Source organism: Pteropus vampyrus, unplaced genomic scaffold (assembly GCF_000151845.1).
Source record: "Pteropus vampyrus isolate Shadow unplaced genomic scaffold, Pvam_2.0 Scaffold145, whole genome shotgun sequence".
Classification (NCBI taxonomy): Eukaryota; Metazoa; Chordata; class Mammalia; order Chiroptera; family Pteropodidae; genus Pteropus; species Pteropus vampyrus.
The window spans coordinates 784084-800289 of NW_011888926.1; the positions used below are offsets into that span (position 1 = coordinate 784084).

Genomic DNA, 16206 nt, shown 5'->3' on the forward strand with positions numbered 1-16206 from the left:
TCCGCTGGGGAGGTTCAAAAGCCCCTTTGAGCTAGTAGAAAGGATTAATTTTAAATTTTCTTTCTCTCATATGAGTTTTTCTCTCAAATTTGTAAATGATACTGAGATTCGATTTCCCAAAAGTAGTGAGGAAGCCACTGAGTTGCCCAGCCTTGGTCAGCTGGAGGCTCAGACATCACACATCCCTCCCCCGCCCCCAGCACTTGCTGACGCCCCCCGCACACATGCAGGTGGCCAGCCCGGTGCTCGGGTGGCGGTGCCGCTTCCTTCTACCCCCTTCCCCTACCTGGCTTCACGCAGCCGCTCTGCCTCCTCCTCCTCCTGAGAGTTGCCCAGGTCTTTGGGCTGTAAAGGGCATTCCTTTTTTCTCTGTCTCTGCTCTTGCCACATCCCTGGCCCCATTTGTAATGACACTGTCCCCCTCATGGGGCCATGGCTACAAACTCATTTCTACTCTTATACTGAAATCTGTGACTTTGTCTCAAGTAAGGAAGCTTCCACTAAGTAAATATACACACATTGGTGTGTGTGTGTGTGTGTGTGTGTGTGTGTGTGTTGCACATACATAGTAGCCTTCAAAAACATGGAAGACGTGGCCGACAACCCTGCCTCCCACTATCAGCCCCTCCCTCGTGTTAGGCTTCTCCCTCGCCGTTCCCGCTGCCCGGCGCGCTCTCCGTGTACGCCTCCTCAGCTAGACCGTAAGCCCCATGGAAGCCCAGCTGCTTTGTCTGGCGCTGAATCCCTGGTGCCGAGACCAGAGCCCGACACGCAGCGGGCGTTCGGTCAGTATCTGTTGCCTGAGCCTCGTTGTTGGAACCGGTCGTAGTTCCGCTGGTCTTGCAGCTTTGCTCATCTGCGTAGCCTCCGCCAGGATTTTGAACTTTCAGAAACACGATGTTCAGGCGCTCATTTTCCTGTAGGTAGAAGCAGCAAAGAAAGCCCACCACGCAGCCTGCAAGGAGGAGAAGTTGGCCATCTCGCGAGAAAGCAACAGCAAAGTGGACCCGTCGCTCAACCCCGAGCAGCTTAAGAAACTTCAAGACAAAGTAGAAAAATGCAAGCAAGATGTTCTCAAGGTAAATCTTGAACGTCTGTATGTGTTGAGGGCACCTGGCACCCGAGGAGCCCCTTGTTGCCGCTGGGTTGCATGGGCGGATGGAGGCCTCCACCAACAAGACACGTTCCTGCCCTCAGGAAGGTCGCACGGTGAGCACCTCACCTCACCAGAGGCTGTGTGCCCACCTCAGGACTGGGGGCCGATGACACCTGGGCTCTGGGAGCAAAGCGTGGGAGCAGCTCGGGTTGCCACAGGCGGGGTGTGGGAAGCAGGAGCTTATGCAGGACTTGGAGGTAGGCACGTCAGCTGTGAGGAGCCGGTGTGCGAGCTAGCACGGGGCTCTGGGCCCCAAACTGCCAGTGACCTTGAAAGTCAGACGAAATAAAGCTCTTGAGACACTGCTGGCCGGAAGCCCCCGAGTGGGGTGCGGTGGGCGGAGGCGTGCAGGCCAGAGCCACTCCGAAGGGCCCATGGAGGGTGGAGGCCGGGGGAGGGCGCGGGGGAGCCCAGTGCACTGGGACCCCAGGAACCCTGAGGCCGGGGGCGGAGAAGATTTCTGCAGCAGCCTCGGCAGTGAAGGCCCGGAAGAGGTGCAGGCAGAGGCTGAGGGGCTCAGGGTGCGGGGCAGGGGCAGTGAATAGGCGTGTAGCATCTGGGGTGCTCTTCCGTTTCTTCTGTTGCGAAGGGGAGACTGTCCACCACCGTGGGTTAGTGAGAAGAGCAAACGCAGTGGTCGTGCAGGGCGCCACAGATGCAGGTGGCACTCTGCCGGGAAGGCCTGAGCCACAGGATTTAGACGAGACAGCATCTTTCAATTTAGCAGTTACCAGGAAGCGAGGGCCGACGTGGGCAAGGCCGTGGGCCTGTGCACTGGGTCCCCGCCCCACCCCTGCTTTGCTCTGTTCTAAAGGTGGGGGGTGGAGGCTGCCACTGGCAAGGGACTTGGGGGTACAAAGGAAATAGATTGGGGTGCTCCTTAGGTGCTGGGTCACAGCTCCTCTCTGTGCTTATTCCTAATAAAGTCACCCAGAGGGGCTGGCTTAATATTGCCACCTGATAAGTAAGTCTAGGTACCGATGAATTCAGAAGTGGTGACGAAGGACAGAGGTGGGTGAGGACCCAGGTGGCAGAGAGCCCAGCTCGCTTACTCTCAGCCAGAGGGCACCCGGGCTGAGTGGCAATGAACCTTCATCGTGTGGCACCTGGACTTGCTCGCAGACCAAAGAAAAGTATGAGAAGTCCCTGAAGGAGCTGGACCAGGGCACGCCCCAGTACATGGAGAACATGGAGCAGGTGTTCGAGCAGTGCCAGCAGTTTGAGGAGAAGCGCCTGCGCTTCTTCCGAGAAGTTTTGCTAGAGGTTCAGAAGCACCTCGACCTTTCCAATGTGGCCAGGTAAGTGTCCCTTTAGCTTCAAAGCCCATCACAATGAAGTAAGTGGAAGGTTGCTTTTGAGTACAGCTCACTTGCTATTCTGCAGACTTGGGACGGCGGTCTGTCAGAAGGGTTTCTCAAGGTCATTACGTTCTCCTGCCCTGGGACGCCCTTCCGCTGAGCCTGTCTGCGGCCGCCCAGAACAGCCAGTCACTGGCCTGAGCCCGACAGCCTCATGCCACGTGATAAGGGGGCCATGCTCGGCCAGCTCTGTGTACAGTGCTCTGGGGCTAGGCAGGAAGGTGGGTGGGGCGCAGCTCAGACCACAGTCGGCATATTTGAAATCAAGCTGGCGCAAGTCCAGCATTTCTGGTCTGACTTTGAGGTTCCCTGTGAGTCCTTCCAGTGGTTCTAGGCCCAGGCAGCGCAGACCTTCAGAGACTCGGTTGTGAATCATGACGTGAGGCTGGGATATTTCTTCCATACTTTTCTGTCTTTGGTCCTGTGATGCCTTTGCCAGGGAAGAGGTCTGGGCTAACAGCAGACGTAGACTTCCGTCTCCATAGAGCAGAGCAGTTTAGAATCAGCTCACTAGTCAAGGCTCGTTAACTGGAAATTACATTCCATTTTGCTCCTTTATAAAAAAATTTGAAAGCAACAATTACTGTACAGCTATGCTCCCACTACTTCATTAATCTTTATGATAGTCTGTAAAGTAGGTGGCATTATTCCACCTCTTATTGATGGGGAAGCTGAGGCTGGGTGAGGTTAAATGACTTGCCTGAGGCTACAGCTCGCTGGGGCAGGGCAGGCCTGTGTCAAGCCCTTCTGTGCATAGACCAGTCCCCACTTGTGAGTGCTTGTCCTCGGCTGCTGTGCCTGGCCTCACTCAGTGCTCCAAGCCACCCTGGCACGTAGATGGTATAGCAGTGTCTTGGGGCTGCCATAACAAAATGCCACAAACTGGCTGGCTTACATCAGCAGAAATTTATTCCCTCGCAGTTCTGGAGGCCAGGATCTGAAATGCAGGTGCGGGCAGGGCAGGGCCGCGCCGCCTCTGACAGCTCTAAGGGAGACTGTCTCTGCCTCTTCCAGCTTCTGGCGTGTGCTGTCAGTCCTTGGCCTTCCTTGGCTGTAGACGTGTCATTTCATTCACATGGCCATCTTCTCTGTGTGTGTGTCTGTGTCCAGATTTCCCCTATTTTATAAAAAGCTGTCCATAGGTTGGGCCCACCCCTAATGACCTCACTAACTTGATTGCCTCTATAAAGACCCTGTGTCCACATTAGGTCACATTGTGAGGTACTTAGGGGTTAGGACTTCAACATATCTATTTTGGAGAACACGATTCAGCCCAGGACAGGTGGCATTATGCCCGCTCAGCAGAGGAGGAAACCGAGACCCAGAGAGAGTAAGTGACTTGCCAGCTATACGAATTAGGAGCGAAAAAATCCAGGACCTGTAGGGACACTCCTTCTCCTCACGGTCAGCTTCCTGGGCGGGGGAGCTGGAGTGAGCTGTCAAACAGGCCCCTCCCGCCCCGCTCCCATGGCAGGCGGTCTCTGCTCTGGTCTTAGCACGCAGCTTTCACGCAACTGAGTATGAACCTCCCGGCCTTTTGGAAGGGATGAGGGGGAACTTGCCTGACACTCGACTCTGGACCTAATTAAGGGAGACCACCCAGACTGGAGCCCCATGTGGCCCAGATGCCAGCGCCTTTTGCATTATTTGACACAGCAAAGCCAAGTTGTTGCCCACCGGTGATTTAAAGCTGATTTGTCAGAAGCCAAAGCTGTGACCTCCACACCATGGTTATTCTTTGTTCCCGTCTGTGCATGTCGAAGCCAGATGATCACCCAGCTGAACCAGGGTGGGCGTCCTGATCTGGGCCGTGAAGTCAGCTGCAGACCTCTGCGTCTGCTGTGGCCAGGCGCTGGGCCAGGACAAATGAACGGTGGCCATCCCCGCCTTCTGAAAGAGTCCTGTTTCTCTCTCCGATTTAGCTACAAAAACATTTACCGTGACCTGGAGCAGAACATCAAAGCTGCTGACGCCGCGGAGGACCTGAAGTGGTTCAGAGCCAACCACGGGCCGGGCATGTCCATGAACTGGCCGCAGTTCGAGGTAAGAGGAGGCAGTGCCGGGCCTTGTCGGCCTGGCAGGGGCCTGGGCCCACAGGGTCGGGTACAGTGTCTTTCTCGTTCCAACTCTGTTGGCCTTCGCCCTGTTTACGGGGCGGCCTTTGCTCACGGCTGTGCTAGAAAGTGAGTGGATGCTCCCTGTTTTGGGGCTTCGAGCATTTCCGAGGGCCTTCTGGACCTCCAGGGAGGTGCAGTTACGTTCTTTCTCATTGGGGACTTTGCTGGGTACTTCCTGAGTGCTGTCATTTCCCTCTCGGTGAGTCCTAGGAGCTACAGGACATGCAGGGCTCCCGGTCGCCTGCCCCACCCTGGGCGTGGCCGGGAAGGGTGTGGCCTCAGTGAACACCAGGCCAGGCAGGCCAAGGGCACCAGCTCAGTGGCTTCTGGTCCAGGATGGAAGGGGAGCGTGGCTTCAGTGTATAGCTGGGGGACTTATCTCCATTTCAGACAGTTTATTCAACCAGTTTAGGCTCGGGGTTAACTTTCCTTTTCCCCACTGTCAGGGGTCCAAGTTCCAATATCTTTATGTGCAAAATACCTGGGGATCTTGGACTTTGCCAGCTCTAGTACTGGGCCACCAGGCCCCAAGTTCCAATATCTTTATGTGCAAAATACCTGGGGATCTTGGACTTTGCCAGCTCTAGTACTGGGCCACCAGGCCCGCATCCCCACCTCCCACCCGGATGGTGGTAGAGCAGGCAGTGGCCTCAAGTCCTGCCACCTTGTGCTCCGAGGGAAGGGATTCTGTCTTCCTCGTGTTGAAGCAGGGCTGGGAGGGCCCTCCAGGGCATGGCTGCTGCCTGTCCTGGGGAGGATGCTGGAGGCGACTATCTCTGTCCGCCTTGGGCTTGGGCCAAGTGGCTTCCCCAACACAGTAGCAGCCGGAGCCCAGGTTGAGTCAGGGCTCGCCTTACCCTTTATCAGCTGTGGGACACTAAGCAAGTCATTTGTCCTTGTGACTCAGTTTTCCCATGTGTGAACTGGGAAGACAGTAGCAGCCCTCTCCTCTAGTAGTGGCCGGGGGTTCAGTGACCTGGTCCATGCTGCGTACTGGCCCCGGGCCCACCACACAGAAGCCTGTGTGGCCCCATCTTGGCCTGCAGTATCGTCACTTCTCACATGAGCCTCTGTTTTCTGGAGCTTCTCAAGAAGGTGCTTCGGATGACCATGCGGGTCCCTGCAGCTGAGTGTCCCCCACCCCGGCACCATTTTTAGGACATCTTTTCCCAGCAGGAGGCCCAGAGCAGGCTGTGCCCTTTCCACAGAGGCATTGGGACAAAGCAGGGGCTCAGGGGCCTCTAGGAAGTGGACCTAGAGGACAAAGCACCCCCACACTGGGAAGAAGGGAGTTGATGACATCTCTTGTGTCCACGGGGTGTTTACTGCTCTCTTGAATGCTCAGGGAATCGCTTACGAAACCCCCACCACACCCCAATCCCTTAGGGTTGTGGGTCAGTAGTCAGTACCCAGAAAAGGGAGTGAGTGATCTAAGAAGGAAGACTTGACAGGCTCTCACTGGGCGGGTTTCCGGGCCAGACCCATGGGTGGCCCTTCTCTCTGTGGGTCTCTTGGGCTGGGAACCAGCGCCCGTAGGTGGCACATGGGGTTCTTATGGGATCATGCTTGCCTTTCTCTAATGAAATTATTTGTTTTTATTTTCCATGCCACAAGGATGAAGTAAGTTTCTATTTGATGGCTAACTCATTGAATTCCAAACCTCCCACAGGGTGCATGCAGCCCATGTGGGTCTGTGTGTGGTGTCCACAGCCTGGTTCTGGCACCACGTGCTGGGTACAGACCCATGGCAGCAGTTCTGCTTGCTGATTTTGTTGTCCAAGTTAACAGCTGGCCCTTCCTTTCAAAGTCAGCCTGGGGTTGATCATATCAGCCCTTGCAAGCCACCTAGTCAGGACCGATTTGTATTCAAAAGGTCACTGTGGGGACTGTGAAATTCCAGTTGAGTTCTCAGTCACCTTATTTCAATTGAGAGAATAATTAATTAAAAAAAAAAAAATAGTTGACCTGGTCTGGAGTCAGGGCCCCGGTCTGCCACCCAGTCTGTGTGGGCAAGGCACTTGTTTTTTCTGGGCCTTGTTTCTTCATCTGAGAAATTGGCGGGTTAGACTAGATGTTTCTAAGATGAAGTCTAACCTTAAGGTTCTATAACTACATGTGAGCAAAGGTGGAGACTCAGCTGTTAATTCAGTTAAAGCTGTCTGATGATGGGTGGGGTTGCGAGGGAGGGAGAATTCATTAAACATACACGTGCTTTTCTGGAAAATCATGCTAGAGCTTCTTTTCCCTGCTCCCAGTGTTTTTCAGGGCAGTTGATAAAAGGCTGCCATATGCTGGGAAATAGCAAAGCTTTGGAGAAAGAAACGCTTTGCTTTGCTTCGTTAGCCCCCCAGCCTGCTGCTCAGATTGAAAAGGGACCTTTCCAGGGTAGCAAAGAGCGCCGGGGTTAGGGGGGCTCCGCTCCTTGGAGACTTGAGTGGTCGGTTAGCTTCTCCGCCCCTTTGGCGATGTGGTAGCCACCCAGCCCCTGGTTTCATTTGCAGCCCTGGGTTCCAGTTCCCCATTGCAGGCTTGCTCAGGGCCCGCAGCCAGCTCTCTTGCCACCCTGGGAACTTGAGACAGTTTGGGGCATAGATGGGAACGGGCTTCAGCTCTGAAGTCCAGTGGTTTAGACTGATGTGGCCTCAAACATGTGAACTTCTCAATTTCTCTCCCTTGGGGCCCATTAGGAGTGGTCTGCTGACATGAATCGAACTCTCAGCCGGAGAGAGAAGAAGAAGGCCACTGATGGTGTCACCCTGACAGGCATCAACCAGACAGGCGACCAGGCTCTGCAGAACAAGCCCAGCAGGTGGGTGCCAGGCGGCCTCCATCCCTGGGAAAGGTCCCTGGGCCCTCCGCGAAGGCTGGGGCGCCCCCATCTTAGACATCCGGGAGAGTCCTTAGGGGCCTCCCAGGGACCCCCGTGAGCATCTGTCCACATACTGCCTGTTGGGCAAGGGCCCCAGGGCATCTCCAGGGAGGGTCATCCGTCCATCTGGTGCCAGAGGGTAGCTAGCTACAAATGTGCTTCAGGCCCCAAGCTAGGGGAAGAGCTGGTGTCAGGTGCTGGTCATCATGTGTTCTCAGTGGTACACACAGGCAGGTGGAAGTCACTGTCAGTGGTTTCTTTCAGGTGAGCTCAGGTATCTTGGCCAGGTTTGTACTTACTTCCAGGGCTGTGTGTAGGTGCCGGGGGCGGGGGCGGGCAGGAGAGCATCGTCAGTTCTTTTTCAAATCACCTCTTTGTTGAGAGCCTTGCTGATTTCTAACCTCACGTTTGTAAAAGCTGAATTTGGATTGAAGAGGTGGCACTGAGGTCATTAGAACCTCCTGGAAAGCGTGTGCTAGACAAGGCCCGCTTCCGGGCCTCGTAGGCCCCGCCGCCCTCTACAGAACCGTGGCCTCCGGCTGCCTCCCCCTCCCCCACAGAGGCCTCCACCTCGTACCGTGTGACGATGACGTCTCGTGATCGTGGCTCCCCAGGAAGGGGCAGCGCAGGTTCTGGGGGCCTTTCTGTAGCCCTGGTCACTGAAGCCCCTACCCAAGCTCCCTAGGCAGACAGGGCCTGTCATCTTTCAGCTGCTTTATCACCATCTGGGCAGGTGGGTGTGGTTAAGTGACTAGAGCAGCAAGCACCTGTGTGGCTGAGGGCAGGGGTGGGGAGGAGGAGAAACCGCCCTAAGGACCTCCTGGGGGTGGGGTCTAGACCACCAGGGCCGCTGCACAAGTTCAGCTGCCCTCCACCGACCCCTCGGCAGGTCAGCTGGAGAAAGGCGCCAAGGAGGTGGGCGGGCCTGGTGGTCTCAGGCAGCGGGCAGGTTTGGATCCAGTGCCCCTCACCGGGCCTGAAGCCGATGAGGCCAGCTGGGGTCACCCTGGTGGCATTTGCAGCACCTCCTCCTCTCCGCTCCCCAGCTCCGAGCCATCCGTCCTGCACTTTGAGTGCCTGCTCCATGCAGCCCTGGGCCTGAAGGCGAGAGGCGGTGCTGGCCGGGGTTCCCGTCCCGTGACTTGTCAGGTCCGCCCGCTCAGAGTCAGATGGTGGGGTGCCGGGCTCGCGGGGCCTGTCCTACTTCTCTCTGGTCTTGTCCTGCACTTAACACCTGTAGTCGCTGCGTCCCGTCGCCCTTGGCCATCAGCCCTCAGGCCGGGCTTGGGCCTAATTTCTCTCTGGTCCTCTGGGGCCTGGCACACAGTAGGCAGTTGACACACTTGTGCAGACTCTCTCAGGAGCACGGGAGGGGTTCTTTATTCCGAGAAAGCACTGTTCAGCAGGCCTGGTGTTGGTTTTAGGAGCTCTAGGCCCAGAAGAACCAGGGAGGACACCCCCTTTGGTAGTCAGCAGGAGAGGTGTGCTGTGCCCCAGGAGCCTATCTCCAGCTCTCATCAGTGGGGCTCCGAGCCTCCCAGGCTGTCACCTCCCCAGGTAGAGCCCCACAGGCTGTCTGGCCTGCCAGCTCACAGCAGTGGTGACGAGGTCCAGGTAGGGAGGACCGTGGAGAGAATCCCTGTGGGCTCCATCCCAGGGCTCCTGGCTGGGACACGTGGCATCCAGACGCAAGGACGGAGAATGGAGTCTCGTTCTCACACACTTGGAGCGTGTTTAACAGCCGAAGTACTGCCAAGTGTTTTGCCAAAAGAACCTTTTTTGCTTAAACAACATATTCCTCCCATCCGATTTGTCCCTGGCCCCATGATCCTGCAGCCAGGAGCACCCCGGATCGCAGGGGCCTTGAAGCTGGGGTCCCCTGAAAGCTCTCTCTCTCCCCGTAGCGACCTTAGTGTCCCGAGCAACCCCACACGGTCAGCGCAGTCACTGTCCAGCTACAACCCCTTCGAGGATGAGGACGACACGGGGAGCACCGTCAGTGAGAAGGAGGACATTAAGGCCAAAACGTTGGTGAACAAATGTTTCCCTCTGGGTCCCGCCTCGCTCGCTCTTTCTCCTTTCCTCTGTCCGGGGCCTCGGCCCCTCGGCACTCAAAGCAATGCATGAGGCCCGCAGGCGGTGGCCCAGCGGCCAGCTTTGGACACTCTGGCTTTTGTTTCTCAGGGAGGGGGGCACCAGTAACAGTCTGTGGTTGCTTTTTCTCTGACCTCCATTAACCCCCGTCAAGGCCCCGCACAGGAAGACAGGTCTGCTGGGCGGCCGGCCCTGCCTCTGCGGGGACCTGACGGCGCTGCGCTCCTGCAGGAGTCCCTGGCCCGGCCCTGCCAGCCCCACGCTCAGGCCCCCGGGTCCCCTCTCTTGCAGCGTGAGCAGCTACGACAAGGCGCAGAGCTGCCCCACTGACTGGTCGGACGACGAGTCTAACAACCCGTTCTCCTCCACGGATGCCAACGGGGACTCCAACCCATTCGACGAGGACACCACCTCGGGGACCGAAGTGCGGGTCCGCGCCCTTTATGACTACGAGGGCCAGGAGCATGACGAGCTGAGCTTCAAGGCCGGTAGGCGGGCTCCCCAGTGGCACCCAGGCGCATGCTCCCACCCTGCTGGGGGAGGCTTGTTTGATTTGAAGCCTGGTACAATGGGGCTAGTTTCATTTGTGGGCCCTGCCCCATTTCAGAAGTAGCAGGTGCTCGGTGCCAGAGTTTAGAAGACAGGTGCCCTGTGCCTTTGCCCAAGGCGCTGCCCCGAGCCAGGGCACGGCATGGCCGGGCACTGGAACCAGGCGCCCGTGGCAGAGCCACCTTGTCCAGACCCCGGAGTCGCACTCAGTGTGTGCCCTGGGCCAGCAGAGGCTCGTCTTAGCGTCTTCCACCTTTCTTCCTGCAGCCACGCTCTATTCACGTTCACCCTAGCACAGCTCCGTGCCGGTCACCGAAACCGCGGTTTCACAGAGCAGTCTGCGCTCGGGTTACGTGGCTCTGCGTGCAGACGATTTGTCCTGTGTCTTTTTACTTTTCAACACTGGCTGCACTTCACCAGATGGGTTGTAACTCGGTTTGAAAAGACTTAGAGCTCGTGTCTTAGAGGCTTGAGCCGCTTAGCGCCTCAGTGGCTCAAAGGGGAACCAGATTCCTTCTTCGGCCTTGTCCCCTCTGCAAAGCCACCCCAGATCCAGCATCCACCCCTCCAAGGGGCAGCTGGGCCAGAATCAACCCACAAAGGCTGGCGCATGCCCCTCCGCCCGAGTTACACCTCTGGGACAGGCCCCCACATCTGACCCCGGTGCCGCCGGCCGGTGACGGGGCGGGGCCCACAGAGCCTGGGAAGGAAGAGGTGGGTTCAGCCTCTGTCCCTCTACAATCAGCAGGCCAGCCAGCTGTCCCCGGACACTCGACCCCAGGGCTGGCCATCAGGCGTGCCAGCCAGTTGTAGGAAGTTGTCTTGTGCTTTTGAACAAGTTCTGCCTAGTTTTCTGTCGTTGGTTGGTATCGTTTGCCCCTTACTTTGCTGATTTATTTATTTAACTTCTAATTCTTTCTCAGTTTTACCTATCAGATTTTTCGGCAGTTTTTTAGATTTCAAATGTTTCCTTCTGCTTCACATGAACTGTCAGAAGCAAGTTGACTGAAAGGACCGTTTCTAGTCACCGGTTCACATTTTCACAACTTGGAGCTTTCTCGTCAGTTTTGTCTGGTTTCTGTGTTGTTTTTCTTTTTTACGATGTGACATTACTTCCTGGCCAGCGCTGCTTTCTTCTGTCTGTAGCGGGCTCTGGCTGCTCCCACTCCTCTGGGTCTTAGGTGCACTTTCCACCACGCAGAAGCATCACCTTGCTGGTGTCTCGCTGTGTGCCCGGGGGCCTAGTGGCCTGCAAGGACAGGAAGAGAGAAAGGCCAGTGTTCACGGCGAGGGCCCTGCCGGGGGCACCCAGGCCAGAAGGGACGGAGAAGAGGTTTGCCCCTCGTGTCACTCGCCCTGTGGCCCCCTGCAGGCACTAGGTTGTTGCTAACTAAGTCTGATTCACACGAGCCGAGCCGGGGCTGAGGAGGTGGCCCAGGGCCCAGCTGGGCCCTGGCTCCAGGAAGAATTACCATCTCATAAGGGAGTAATGGCAGCTCCCACCACGTGCTGGGCACTGTGCTGGGTCTTTTCATGTTGTAACTCGTGGTCCCCACAGCACCTTGTCCACCAGGGCCCAGGGGGCTGGGCAGTTTGCCAGGCCTCTTAGCCCGTGAGCAGCGGTTCTGGAATTCCAGCCCGGCAGCCTAGCAGCCCGGGTACTGGCCCCCAGGCATCTTCATCAGTATTGCTGCAGCATAAAACAGTCAGGCAAGTGTTGCTAAACGAGGCATAACAGCCTGGAAAAATTGCAGCTAATGCCTGAAAAATGGACCAAAATGCCAACGAGAAATACAAAGCGGCAAACAGAACAATAGACAAAACCATGCCCGGGGCTACCAACCCTGTCCTGCCCCTGAGAAGCCTGAGCTGGTGGCTCCCACGCCCTCTCTGCAGGGTGCTCACTGGCCAGAGCACCTGGCGGCTCCTCGCCTGTTCCCTGGTTCTGAGCTGCTCTGTGCACCCTCAACAGGAAAACCAGATCTAGCCCTTCCCCCACCGCAGCCCCGATCACACCTGTGGTCCTTGTCCCTTTGTCTGTCTCCTTAATACCCAGGGCTCCATCTGTCTCTCATCTCCGTATCTCGTCTGCCACCCAGGGCCTGTCTCATGGTAGAGGTTCCTTCATGTTTGAACAAACAACATAAATCAAACCGCCTAACACACAGAGCCATGGGAAAATTCCAGAATGAGGCCAATGGCTTCCATCCAAGTGTCAGGAAGGGTTGATTCTTTGAGCCAGAGGACATGCCCCAGCTATGTACTGGAGATGGAATGATGGTGCTGCCCACCCCACAGCCTGCCGTCTGGACCCGGATTAAATGACGGCCCAGGCCAAGGCAACAAGTGCCGGAAGAGAAATAAGAGTGGGTGGGCTGGGCCCAGGGGAGGCAGGACAGCAGTGGAGGGGGAGGGAGAGGTGGCATGACCCTGTGAAGGATTCTTTTGACCCGGTCCAGTCTGCGATGGTGGTCAGAAAGGCACAGAACTACAGGCAGCCGTGAACCTCAGAGTCTCCGGGAGCCGCTGTGGCATCTGAGAGAGCCACTCTGAGAGAGAGGTCTCCGACTTCTCAGAGGCCCCTGCAGAGGCAGCTTAAAATGCAATTTAGTAGAGAAATAACTGGTCCTTGCTCCACTTACCCCCCGGAGAATGCCTGCCCCTCCTACCCAAGTCAGAGACCCTCTGTGGGCCGGGGGTGGGGGCTAAGACATGAGGGAGACTGACCCAGTAGTCACTGTGTCACCTACCGGCTCATCAAGACCCCTCTCTGTCTTGCAGGGGACGAGCTGACCAAGATGGAGGACGAGGATGAGCAGGGCTGGTGCAAGGGACGCTTGGACAACGGACAGGTTGGCCTGTACCCAGCGAATTATGTCGAGACGATCCAGTGACAGCCCCGTAGGCTGGCTGGCGGAGGGGTGGAGGCTGTGGCCCCAGGAACTCCGTTAGCCATCGGCCTGGGCAGCACCTCTGGCGCCTCCAGCCGGCTGTGTGGGCGTCCACTTTTTCCTGTAAAAGATGATGGCTCCGTTGCTCTTGGCTTCATGGTGTCTCTTGAAGACAGACGAGCCGGTCATTTCACCTGAGACTTGCAGCCTTCCCACAGTGCAGACGGAGATCTGAACACAGGAAGACCCAGTACAACAGACATCGCCCCCCCCCTCCCCTGCTCGGTGTGCGTGTTGGCTTATCATGGATCTGTATATTCTTGACCTTGTCTTTCTGCCTCTCCTCCGCGTCAATGGTGGGTTACACTGATTCTTGTTCCACTGATCCCTTCTTGAATGCGTCTCATCACCCGCAACTTAAATGAACAAATTTACATGTCATTTTCTGAGGTTTTTAATTTAAAGACTGTGTACGGTTGTACTTTTTTATATACTTGTTCCTCCATTCATTTACACTTAAATTATGGCACAGATTGATGTACACCAGGCTTGAGGAAGTGACACCTCTGTTCCCGTGTCGTACTGTTCGATTGGCCACGCCACTGCCCAGCTTATTTGGCCAGACGGCGTGTGAGGCGAGAGTTCGCAGTAGGGAATTCTGGGACGTGTCATGGCTGCGTCTCTGCTGATGCTGAGTGCTCTGTGCCCGTGGGCGCCCAGACATGAGTTTCAGAGATAACCTTATGCCATGCTTCCCCCAGTCACCATATTTAAAACCTGTTTCTGCTCTGTTCATGCAAAAAAGTTAACTCTTAACAATTCTGCAGTGATTTGGAGGTTAAAAGAGAGAAGACTAACTTTTCAGGCAAATGCATCTGTAGATTAAGATGCTTTATGATAAACATAAAGTCATGTCTTCATGTATATCTGTATATATTATTTGATATTCAGAGAATCTAAAGAGCTTGTCTACTGTTTTAATGAGATTAAAGGCTCTTGACAGTGGGTTTAATTGGTTAAACTGCTCGAAGGCCGTGGCATTCGGGCACAGGCGTGGCGGGTCAGCCGGACCTGCTCCGGGCTCGGGACATGGGCCCTGGGCCTCTCTGAAGACGGTTGGAGGGTGGTCTGTCCTCCCCGGCCAGCTGTGCGTCCAGCTTCTAACCAGCTTTCGTCCCCTCCGTAGCAGAACACTGAAAAACTCCCAGGTCTTTCCAGTGATTGCAAATTTCAGTCATCCGTATTCCTCGTGAGCAAACAGAAGCTGGGTCTCACCCCATAGCACAGGGGTCTCTTCTGGGCGCCCTAAGTCATCAGGGAGCAGACGCACTGCCACAGGAAGCTACACTGAACTCACGGGGCATGGGAGGGAGGGAAAACTTTTATTTTGTGTAACTCAGACGTTGGTGAAATGGCCACCGCCATCACAAGCTATGCATTTAACGCGATGTTTCCAGGGAGCTCGATGTCTTGCTTGGAAAGTGAATGTGTGTATGTGTTTCTCTTGAAGACTTACCAGCAGAAATCCTTATTCCTTTGCTACAGATTACCAAAAATAGTCGTCTTTTCGGTTCAGGAGTTTCTTTAAATGTATAGTATTTTAGGAAAAAAATCAATAAACAGTTGATCTCATGAATATGACAGTCTCTGTGTCATGCGTGCCTCACACTCGTATCAGCTGGTAGACTTGTCTTCGTCAGCACTTCCCAGCTGAGATCCTTCACACAGACTGCTGCCCAAGTGGCTCTGTGCCCGGCCCCCTGCCCCTACCACCGTGTGGCCTGGGCCTCACCGCTGGGGGCAGCGGGCTGGCATTTCCCCCCTCCCCAAGACCCAAACAGCAAGACGGGACCAGAGACCACCTGTCACCAGGCTCCTGTGAACACATTTCCTGGACACGTGCTGTGCGTGGGGCCCTGTGCTCTCCTCTTACAGCTCCGTTGGACAGCAAGAAACAGGCTCCAAGAGCCAGGCTTACCTGTGGGGACCCTGCGGGACCCTGCACCCTCACTGGGTGGGGTGAGGAGAAAGGAGGCCGGGGTGAGGCGAGAAACGGGAGGTGTGCGAGCTGCCGCACCCAACCTGGTAAAACTGCCCAGAGAAGTGCCCCATATGGGCACCTCAACGGGAACCAGGAGGGGTGAGGTGAGCAGCCGCCACTGCAGCATCACTGCCCGGCTCACCAAGGGCCCAGGACAAAGCTTTGTCATCTAGCCACCCGGTCTGATAGGTGACGGGCCCCCTGCTCTCCGCTCCTGAGGAGGAGCTGGAGCCCATCGAGCTGCCCGCTACCCGCTGCCCGGGGCAGAACCAGCCTCTGCTTTGCCTGCTGGCCCGGGCAGCCTCAGAGAGACGGGCAGGACGGGGCGGAGGGAGGGCTCAGAGCAAGTTCCCGGGCCACCTGCACTGTCCCAACTGCCTGTGGTGGAGGCTGGGGTCACCTCCTTTGCAGAAGAGCACGCAGAAGGCCTGGAAACTGGTTCAGTGAATTGCCCGAGGTCCCATGACAGAAATGCCATTCAAACTCACATCTTCAGGATTCTTAAGGGCGGGCCCTTCCACGATCCCTGCACTGGGCGATGAGGAGCAGGGGGCCGAGTGGGAGGAAGCCTCAGTCGGGTGGGCCCACCTCTGCTCCGCGAGGCCCTTTTCTCAGCCTCCCGTCCGCTCCTAGGCTCCTGCAGAGTCCGAAGGGCCCTCACTGCGCACCTGCTGCTCTTCTCCTGGCCCTTAGGGGCGAGCTAGGAGCCTTTACTCCCCTTCTGGGCCTCAGTTTCCCCAGAAGAGTGGTGCTTGCCTTCCCAGTTGGAGAGTTCAAGGAAGGGGTAAAAGGCCACAGGCACCCAGGAGGTGGTAACTAACCGGTTATGCGTGACACCGCATTCTGCTCCCCAGCCAGGACCCTCCCCACGCCCTTGCTGGCCACCAGTCCTCTTTGCCCCTCCATCCTGCCCCTCCCCACAGCCACTGTCTAGGTCAGGCTGGTCCTCCTTCTCCCCTTGATCACTGCTGTATTGGCACCACCCTCGGGGGGGCCCTCGACAGCCTGCCCCAGTTCCCTGTCCTCAGCAGGGACTGGGGTGAGAGGGGTTCATCCTCCCTCTCGAGTCCCCTGGTAATGCCTGGAGGGCAAGCAAGCCCAGGACAAGTGACCTGGGCAGGGTCTACCAGG

At 56.5% G+C, this 16206-nt stretch overlaps 1 protein-coding gene across 1 annotated transcript in view; it reads left to right on the forward strand.

The window, feature by feature from the left end:
* The window catches only part of PACSIN2 (protein kinase C and casein kinase substrate in neurons 2), a 73518-nt gene extending 58848 nt beyond the window's left edge, over positions 1–14670 (forward strand). Inside the window, exons 5-11 of the mRNA XM_011369000.2 lie at positions 924–1079; positions 2279–2454; positions 4437–4557; positions 7319–7440; positions 9405–9527; positions 9886–10082; positions 12925–14670. Coding sequence (XP_011367302.1) covers positions 924–1079; positions 2279–2454; positions 4437–4557; positions 7319–7440; positions 9405–9527; positions 9886–10082; positions 12925–13037 — 1008 coding nt within the window. The 3' untranslated portion in view covers positions 13038–14670. The remainder of the gene's footprint in view (positions 1–923; positions 1080–2278; positions 2455–4436; positions 4558–7318; positions 7441–9404; positions 9528–9885; positions 10083–12924) is intronic.
* The last annotated feature ends 1536 nt before the right edge of the window (positions 14671–16206 follow it).